Raw genomic sequence first — 9,621 nt, forward strand, 5'->3', positions numbered from 1 at the left:
GGGTGGGGCTTCAGCTCCTATTTTAGGTTACAAATGTCTTTGCCTTCTGGGAGGGACCTTCTGCGAGTGGCCAGCACACTTCTGCAAGAAAGCCCTGGAAACTCTCTCTCTCTCTCTCTCTCTCTCTCACACACACACACACACACACACACACACACACACACACGTCACTCTTCCACCTCAGACATAGGCCCATTTAGATTCTTCTAGGTCACATGGTCCAACCAAAGCCCGCTTAAACACAGTGTGTGGTTTGGACGACTCCAGGCCAAATCCTGTTTTTCCTTAGGAACTGTGGGCGTCTGTGCCAGCCTGTCTTTGGAGAGTGTAGAGCAATGGAGGGAAGACTGGATGAACAGAGAGCATGCCCCAGCCTCACGGCAACCCCCCAGTGCTGACAGCGTTGTGTGGATCCCAGGGCTGGCACAGGTGAGCACTGTTTTTATGTCCTGGAGAGGTAGCGGCCCTGCTTACCCAGCTTGCCCTCCTGCCTCTGAGTGACCAGAGAATGCACCCAGGGGCCACTCACAGCTGTGGGAAGTTTGTGCAAGCCAATTTCTTTATGAGACAGGTCAGTTCCGTTACGTTAAAAGAAAGAAAGAAAGAAAGAAAGAAAGAAAGAAAGAAAGAAAGAAAGAAAGAAAGAAAGAAAGAAAGAAACTCTAGCCTTCTGTATAGTGATGTAGCCTTTTCCTGAAGGGCCAAGGGTGGCTCTGGTCAGCTTCCACAGTGAATGAGAAGTGGTCAGACAGTACAGCTCATGTTGGCAGGCAGGGCTGTCAGGGCAATTGCTATGAGAGGACTTCAGCTCTGGGGACGGGAGTGGGGGATGGAGAGAGGCCGGCGGGGCAGAACATAAAGAGTGCTCTATAGTGGGCACATCTGGAATGCGTGCTTGCATGGCGCATGAAACCTGGAAATGGAGAACTGCTTTGGCTGGACTGCAGCAGGGTGAGGCTAGAGCCTAGACGGCATTAGCGGGCAGGGGCTGGAAGAGAGCCTTTGGAAACTGGGGTGATCAGGCTGGCCACCTCTGCACATGGTGGGCTTTGTACTCAGGTGTGACACCCTCGACGTGAGTCCCTGTGAGCTAAGGCAAGGAGAGCCACTAGCTAGCTGGATGCCTTGTCAGGCGCGTCCTCCCAGGGGCGCTCTGCAGTGGTGCTTAGCAGACCCAAACCTCCTCACCTCCCAGCAGACATGTGTGAGCACAGCTGTAGTGCTGATGGCTCACTGGGCCACCAGAGACAGACATCTACTCCATCTGAAAGAGTGATGAGACAGGAAGCCAGGACACGAAGCCTTTGGCCCGTCTGGGAAGCTGCTCTGGTCAAGCGCTCCACTGCTCTCCTATCCCCTCCTCTGGAGCTCACCTGTTTGGCTCTGGCTGACCAGAAACCTTGCTCCTGCCCATACCCAGCTCAGGCAGGGTGCCATCAAGCAGCTGACCAAAAGAGCCAGGAAGACCTGTAGCTGGGGGAAGGGCCAGCAGGGAGGGGCCACGGAGGGCAGGCTGCAGAGAGAATCCCTCAGGATTTCCTGCCAAAAGCCTTTGCCACTGTGGCCCAGGCCAGACTGCTTTGCCACCCCCTGTTGCCACCATTGCTAGGGTACCTGATATTGCAGAGAACAGAAAAAGATCATCTGACACCCCTACACACACCCACACCCACATATCCCCCCCCCCCCCCCCCCCTTTTGCGCACATACACACACACTATAGTATGAAGGCTGGCAGATCCTCACAGAACCACAGTAAGTGAATGAAGACTGCAGAAAGAACCAAGACTACGGAAAGCCAGAAAATGGTGAACACCACTCCTAGTGACTTCAGCTCCGCCCTCCCCACCGGACAGCCCAGCACAGGACGGCCCAACCTCTTGCTTGTCATCTCAGGTGAATCCTGCTTTGGAGGAATCTCTTGGATCACTCACTGTAGTCTAGCTACTAGATCTCAGGACAGCTGAGGGCCTCAGGTGGCACATGGTACCTGGTGACAGGGATGGTCAGCTCCAGTGCTCAGGGCTGACTTCAGGGCGAGCTTGCTTCTCAGCACTCCCCAAGCTCAGCCTTGTGGGAAAGGTGCCACACACAGCCATGTGTAAGCCATTCGGAAACCTCCAAGGTTTGGGTCTCACCCTCTCTGGGGTCATCCCTCCACTCTCAGCTCCGATGCTCATGGAGGACACTGGGAACACTCAGGCCTTATTAAACAATCACAGAGCCAGCCCCCCCGCCCCCCCCCCACATGCTGCCAGGGAAGGAAGTGTGCTAGGTCTCCCGGAACGAAGGCTGAGGGGGAGGGGGATGCTAGGAGGCCCAAGCCTTGATCTGACGGCACAGGAGGTTCTACTTCTGCTTCTTACCCATGGGCCCAGAGAGCAACCACTCTGCAGGAAGCAGGAAGCCTGTGGGAGGCCAGGCAGGCTGCCCAGCTAGGCCACTGGTCACTGGACTAGAGTGCTAGTCTGGCCCATCGCACACGGGGACTAGAAGAATGTGGAGTGCCTAGAGGCCAGTGTCTGTGTGTGCATGTGCACATGTATACACAGCTTATGTTGGTGTGTGCACATGTTTGTAAAGATGTGTCTAGTGTGAATCTATGTGTCCATACATGTGAATGTATGTTTGCCTGTTCATGTGCCTGGTGTGCACATATCTACACGTCAGGGTGTACCTGGTACATGCATGTTTTTGTTTCTGTGTATCCAGATGCATATCTACCTATGTATGTGCACATGTACACATGTGTGTTGGTCTGTGCCTGGTATATACACACGTGCACACACATCTACAGGACACAAAAGGCATATGCACCATAATGGAAGATTCGAGAAAAACAAACAAGAGACTGCTTTTATCCTTATCTTAATGAGGGTAACTTTTCTGTTTCTAAAAACATGGAAACCGACAGCCTTGGGACCAAAAGGACAAATGAGGACAGTCAGGCTGTCCCTGCTGCCCACTGTGCCAGTCCATGAGTCGTGCACTGCCTTTCCAGATCCCTGGGCTGGGGGTCAGAGGTTGGTGGCCCCTTACTGGCCCTGCACACTACTGTGATGTCAGTCCAAGCTCCCCTCCAAGGTTACACCTCTGTGCAGGGCTGGACAGGGGCTGGGCAGGGCACCAGACCACGTGTGTGAAACAGACAGGGTGACTCACAGTGGCTCTGCCCCAGGCTACAGGGCAGGAGACTGCAATGGAAACATTTACAGAGCCGAGGCCAGAGGCGCTAGAATGGTTGAGTCCTGCCAAAAGGAGCAGACAGCTGAGGGATGGAGCAGGGTGGGGCCTGCCGGGTGGAAAACAGCGGGTCAGACACAGGAACTGTCTCTCAGGGCAGCTCTGATCTTCTGGGTACTAGCTTTGGACTTAGTTCCTCAATCCGCTGTCCACCTCTGATCCCTTGTACGCCATATTTGCAGGCCTCCTCTCCCTGGGTCGGCAGTCTGTGGGGCACCACAGTAAACCTGTGGAGGTAGTGGGGAGCCAGGAAGTCCTCCTAGGATGCCGAGGCCACTTTGCCTACTGTACCACATACATGTAAGGCCACATGTGCCACCTGTGGATCACACAATAGAATCTCACACATTCATGTCATTTCTGTGTTGTCTGAAAACAATGTATGAGCCTTACTGGAAAGATCTGTACAATAAGTGTGGCTTGAAAGGAGCTGTAAGAGCATTGTGCCCATGTGGAAAGGGCTTGGTAAGCTCTCTCCTGGCTTTTAGAAAATGTCCTGGGCTATGTGCACTGTCTTCTCCCCACCTAAGGGGTGTTGGGTGAGGGGCCCACTTCCAGGAACCATTCTGAAGGGCTATTTACAGAGTGGTGGCCAAGAGCCACTGCAGGAACACAGCATTCTCAGACGCTAGCCTTGGGGAGCTCCCAAGGGACACAGAGCTGACCTTGGCGGCCCTTCTGCAGGGTCGAGAGGCCACAGGTTCTCAGTCTGCAATGCATCCATGGAGTTCTGGCTCTCTTCTGTGGTGCTCTAGGTTTTTTAAGAAGTCGGGCTGGGTTGTGGTCGGAGAGTAAGATGGTCCAGCCACCCTGGAAAACTGGTGACCTCAGGTGACCCTGGAACTAGCTATGCCACTCTCAGATATGTGCTCCCTCCCAAAAAATGAAAGAGAGCAGAAAGCAGCTGTGTGAGAGCTGCTGTCTAACACTGTGTGCACCTCTTAGTGACAGGAAGAAGTCCTAGTGGGGCAGGCAGGGACAACAAGGACACACAGTGGCAGGGAGGCAGACACCTCCTGTGTACACAAATGCAAGACCTAAGGCTTCCGCAGAGACCATGTGCTACTCTGGACGTGTCCAAGTTGTAAAAGATAAAGCAGATAAATGGCTGCTGGGGCTGGGTGCCTGGGTGCCAAGTGCGGTCAGTGAGGGAGCTGTGTCGAGTGAGGGAGCTGTGTGGAGTGAGGGCTGTGACCAGAGTCAAGGTGGCGCCTGTCAAGAAGAGTATGTGTCCTTTCTACAGAGTCTTTCAAACAGACTTGGGGAAGAGCTTCACGTTCTCAGGCTGACCCTGGGCTCAGGTCTCCGTGGTACTAACTCCCAGGCTGAGCCAGGCAAACCAACTCAGGCTGTCCTAGTGCGCGTATGAACTGAGATGCAAGTGCTGGCAGACAGGCATACTCCAGAGGACTAGTTACCCGGTGGGAGAACACTGGGACCCGAGCTCAGGCTGGCTTCCCTATGCAGCCCTGCTGCCTCCTCCCTCCCTCCCCACCTCTCCATCCCGCTTGAGGTGCACTATGGAGGAAGAGGAGTTGAGGAACTGTTCAGGCTACAGAGAACCCAGGACACAGGGTGCCAGGAGAAGGCTGGGCACTGAAGAGCAGATTGCAGAAGGTTTGGCAGTGGAGGGCTTCAGTGGTTTTGTCAGATCCAACATATTGGTAGGTGCTTGCTAGGACTGAAAGCACGTGACCTTCGGCTCCCAAGAATGACTGGGCCCTCCGAACCTCAACAAAGACAGGACGGCAGATAGTAGTAGGGCATTAAGGTGTGCCAGGGTGTGCTGTGCACAGAAAGCTCTTGGCTGTTCCTTCCCTAGCTGGCCTCTCTAGGACAGAGCTCCGAGGATCAGGAGGAAGACAAGCTCATCTAGTCTGCATGGGTTTCCACCCGCTCTGAAGGACAAAAGCACAGGTGGCACTCTGGTGAAACCCTCAACTTGGGCAGGCTGGGTACAGGGAGCCGAGCCCCAAGTGTGGCTGTGCAGCACCAGTGTCTGCCCCTCAGGAGACAATTATTTGCTCTCACATTCCCGGCGGGGAAGGGGCACTGGTACCCAGTACATAGTCAGAATACTGAGATCTGAGAACTGAGATGATGAAGGCCCTGTGTAGGCCCAGATGGTGCCAGAAGATGCCCTGGCTAGAGCACTTGGGACCTGAGCAAGGCCCCTCTACCCTGGGTGGCAGCCTGCAGCCTTTTCCCCTGTGGATGGAATCACACAGCCTGTGGTGAGGAGCACCATCCTAGTCCACCGCCCGGAAACTGGAGGCAGAGCTGACGGCTGCAAGCCAGAAGGGCCCTTGGTGATCAATGTCCACAGACACAGTACCCAGCGGCACACCACACACAAGGCATGGAGCGGCCGCAGAGGTGTATCAGATGTCTGCTCAGCAGCTCTGCTCCCTCACCATGGTCAGAGATCACAAGATGACTTCCCATTCCACCTGACAAGACAGACAGACTTGAAATTGCTTCCCCCCCGGGCTGGCCATGACTCTTCATTTCCACGCCGCTGGCTTCTTAAGCACTGGCAGCTGGAAGCCATCACAGCTACTGCTGTGTCTTTTCAGACTGAAAGAGACAGATACCATGAGAAGCCTTCCTGCAGGTCCACGGGGAGTAGCAAGGGCTGGCTGGCGGTGGTAGTGGTGGCACAGTAAACAACTGAGCACGCCTCAGACTCATCAGTCAACCTTCCTGCTACTTGGGACACTCAGAGAGAACTGTCCTCTGGGTCTGAAGATTGACAGGGTGGACAGGATGGCAAGGTACAGTGCATGACCAGATGACTGTGGCGGGTCCTAAAGCCTAGAACCCAAGAGGCCTGTGAACAGACAGGGGCTAGCCTGGACTCCTGAATCTAGAGTAGTGCCTGTGAACAGACAGGGGCTAGCCTGGACTCCTGAATCTAGAGTACTGTGCATTGTGAAATGCTAAAAATTAGTTTAAAAAAATTTTTATAGGGGTTGGAGAGATGGCTCGGTGGCTTAAGAGCACTGGCCACTCTTCCAGAGGATCTTGGTTCAATTCCCAGCACCCACTTGGTGGCTCACAACCGTTTGTAACTTAATTCCCTGTGTATCCGACACCCTCTTCTGACATCAGTGGGCACCAACCACACATGTAGTATACAAGCATCCATGCAGGTAAAACAAGCAGGCGCATAAGATAAAAGTGACAATAATTCAAAAATTACATGATAAAAAATTATAAAAGCAAAGAACTTGATTTTAATATCAAAGAAAGGATTAGGAGTGCTCGTTGCTTTTACAGAGGACCCGAATAAGCCCAGTTTCAGGGAACAACGCCCCTAGTCCCCTCTGCCTTCACAGGCACATTCACGCACACCCACCCACACATGGACACAGCATAAAGCATTCCCAGCTCTGTGCACTCCTGCCCATCAGTCATGCTGGGAGGACACCCCTGGCCCTTGTCCACCCTCCTCTATGCACAGAGCTCTTCCCTGCCCATCCCCCGCTCCTGTCTCATCTCTCTGGTCAGGAACCTGTCTACAGGTGAAGCAGGATCTCCCTCCATGTTTTCACATGCAACAGCTGCTGTAGCCTTTGGTTTTTGTTACTGTAGAGAAATACAGATTCTTCATACAGCCATGGTGGGAGGCATGGCAGCGAGCAGCACAAACATGAGAAGAGGCAGAGGCAGAGGGAGAGGGAGGCTCTATAACCTCAAGGTGAGCCCTTAGTGACACACTTCCACCAGCAAGGCCGTAACTCCCAAACCTCTCCAAACAACAGCACTAACTAGGAAGCCAGTATTCAGATGTCTGACGCCTCATTTAAACTACCACATGCACACATAGAACCTCAGTTTGAGCACAGAGCAGGTACATCATGCAGGTATGCACCAGCCAGTCCAGGCCAACACATGCATGCATGTGCACACACACAAACACACACACCACCCAGACACGTGGACTCTCTTCAGAGCAAACAAAAAGCTGGCTTTGGAGCGAGATCAACCTTCAGGAACCCCATTAAAATTATGGCTCCACTTTTATCGCCCTCAATTTCCTTTGAATAAACAGCAACACTATTTCCTGGTCTCCACTACTATTTAGTTAAATTTTAAAGGGAGGAAGGGGCCATTTGTATGGAAACAAGATTATTTCATTTACCAAAGATGGCCTGGCAGAGTACTGGGGCTGTCAGTATCCTTATTTAAAGCCCTGCCCAGGAATTTACAGCTATTATGTCATTTCTGGCCAATAGGGCAGGAGGTCTAGCTACCCCAGGGAGCTCCCACAACATCCCAGCCTCCAAAATACGCCACCCCGGTTTCTAGAGCAAGGTCCCTACAAAGGTCAAAACTGTTTGGAGTCTTCTAGAATGTCCCAGAACCCCAAATGCAAAGGCCTGCCTGTCCCCAGCAATGGCAGCAAGTGCTGGGGCCCCTACAACCCTGTTCTGGGAAACTGCCAGCTGAGCCCTTCATGGGAGCCATGCTTACAGGCCACTGTTAGCTGCCGAGCAGCAGTGCGGTCCGTAGGGGTCAGCAGTGAGGGTGCCTGGGCTTTCTTTCGCCTCACCCTGCACCCTTTAGCCCCAGGCCTGTTGGAGACGCCTGAACCTGAGATTGTGTCCTGACATCTTTCCTCCATTCACACAGAGGCTGGCACTAGGTATCCTTGGGAAACCCTGTCCCTTATATAGCACAGGTGCCCCTCCCTGGACCAGTCACGTGACCACACAGCTTTTGCTTCTGTTGTAGGACTGAGAGCTCTCCTGAAGATGGACCGTCACAACATGTCCTGGGTCCGCTACCCGAGCCATGTGTCCCCGGCTGTGGAGGAAGTCATTGCAGCACAGAGCATCATTTCTAGGTGCACGCAGGTGTACATAGCAGTGTGCGTCCCACTGAGCCTAGTGATGGGGCTCTTCAGTCTGAGCGTGTTCATCTTAGACCGTACTAGGCTGGGGGTGCTGGACAGGCTCCTTGCAGGCCTCACAGCCACTAGTATCTTGGTGACTCTACTGTCCCTCAATGCTGCTGTCCGACCCGACTACATGTCCACGACAAACCTGGGCTGTGGAGCACTCTCATTCTTCTCCAATGTCTGCTACTTCATGGCCCAGTACCTGCAGGGAGCCACGCTTCTCCTGGCCTTCCTGCCGGAATCTCCCTGCTGCCGGCTCTTGGCAAGGCCTGTGGCAAGCCTAGCTGCCATTGGGGGCTGTGCTGTCTGTAGCTCCCTCACTGTGGTGTCCCTGCTGGGCACATCTGGGGAGTTGCACACAACCACCATGTGCCAGGCGGATCCGCTGACTGCGTGGCCCGAATATGAGATTGTCAAGTTTAGCCTGGGCTTTGCTCTTGCCCTGAGCTTCCAGATGGTTCTATTGCTCCTGTATGCTACACAGCCAGTCTGGCGAGCGGCTCCTTCTCAAAGGGACACAGCCTCCGGGCGCTGGGTGGCACTGGCCGTGGCTCTCAACATGCTTGCCTGTAGACTCTTCTTCAATGCAGTCCTCCTGCATCGGGCCCAGCTGAAGCTGTGGAAGGATGTGGGCTCCCCCAGGGATGAGCTTCTCATGAACCTCGCAGAGCTGGCCCTGTCTGGAGAGAGCTGCATCAACGCGGTGGCCATCCTCTTCCTCCACACACCGTGCAGGCTCAGGCTGCTTGGCCTCCTTGAGCGCCTCACACAGAGATGCAGACCGGGGCTGGACAACAGCATGTCCTTGAACAGAGTAGGGGGCTAGATAGGGTCTGCCTGCTGGCACAGGCCACACCCCTTGCTGTGTTCAGGGAAGACTGCCTTACTAGGGAGCTTGAGCAGGGTTCATATGTTTTGGATGTTTGGCTTGCCTGTATTCACCTCAACTTATGCAAAACAAGACAGTTTCTCTTCCCACACCATCAGTCACACCTTGAGAGACACGGTGACATGGATACAAAGGCTGGCCAAAGACCATGGGTCTGCTGGAGGGTGTCCGGACTATGACGGCCATGTGTGGGACTCGTGTGACAGACCACCCTGCCTGTTGGTAGCCACCTTCCACTCAACAGTCCAATCTTACCACACAGGAAAGGCATTGTAGAAATAAACTCAGCTCTCACCTCAGGTCTTGTTTCTTGAGACCAGATCTCACTGCAGCCTTGGATGGTCTTGACTCTCAGTCTTCCTGCCTCGCACCTGATGCTGGGGCTTCAGGCCATGTCACCACGCCTGGCCCCTCACTCTATAGCCATTACATTCTGGTACTGTGCAGTTGTTGCCAGCTCGCTTTCAACTGCCAGAGAATTTGGGCAATGGAATTCCTGCCAAAAACAACCTTTAGGTTTATCTTTTAAAAATCTGAGCCGGGCGTGGTGGCGCACGCCTTTAATCCCAGCACTCGGGAGGCAGAG

General features: G+C 53.8%; 2 protein-coding genes across 4 annotated transcripts in view; one reads left to right on the plus strand and one right to left on the minus strand.

Moving 5' to 3' along the window:
- The window catches only part of C5H7orf50 (chromosome 5 C7orf50 homolog), a 102,124-nt gene that overhangs the window by 48,164 nt on the left and 44,339 nt on the right, over window positions 1–9,621 (minus strand). The window lies entirely within an intron of this gene.
- Window positions 245–9,372, plus strand: LOC110293945. Of its 3 annotated transcripts, none has more exons than XM_021161848.2 (3): window positions 323–429; window positions 4,487–6,017; window positions 7,981–9,372. In XM_021161848.2, the coding sequence occupies exon 3, from the start codon at window positions 8,001–8,003 to the stop codon at window positions 8,970–8,972; it is 972 nt and encodes a 323-aa protein (XP_021017507.1). In that variant the 5' UTR covers window positions 323–429; window positions 4,487–6,017; window positions 7,981–8,000; the 3' UTR covers window positions 8,973–9,372. The 3 variants fall into 3 exon arrangements, with proteins under 3 accessions (XP_021017506.1, XP_021017507.1, XP_021017505.1); XM_021161846.1 differs by lacking the exon at window positions 4,487–6,017 and adding an exon at window positions 1,147–1,158 and having other exon boundaries at window positions 352–400; window positions 7,963–8,972; XM_021161847.2 differs by lacking the exon at window positions 4,487–6,017 and having other exon boundaries at window positions 245–429.

Source organism: Mus caroli, chromosome 5 (assembly GCF_900094665.2).
Source record: "Mus caroli chromosome 5, CAROLI_EIJ_v1.1, whole genome shotgun sequence".
Lineage (NCBI taxonomy): Eukaryota > Metazoa > Chordata > Mammalia > Rodentia > Muridae > Mus > Mus caroli.

Bases quoted from the DNA above. Each gene is read 5' to 3' on its own strand.
- LOC110293945 (XM_021161846.1), top strand. From the start codon at position 352: ATGAACAGAGAGCATGCCCCAGCCTCACGGCAACCCCCCAGTGCTGAC.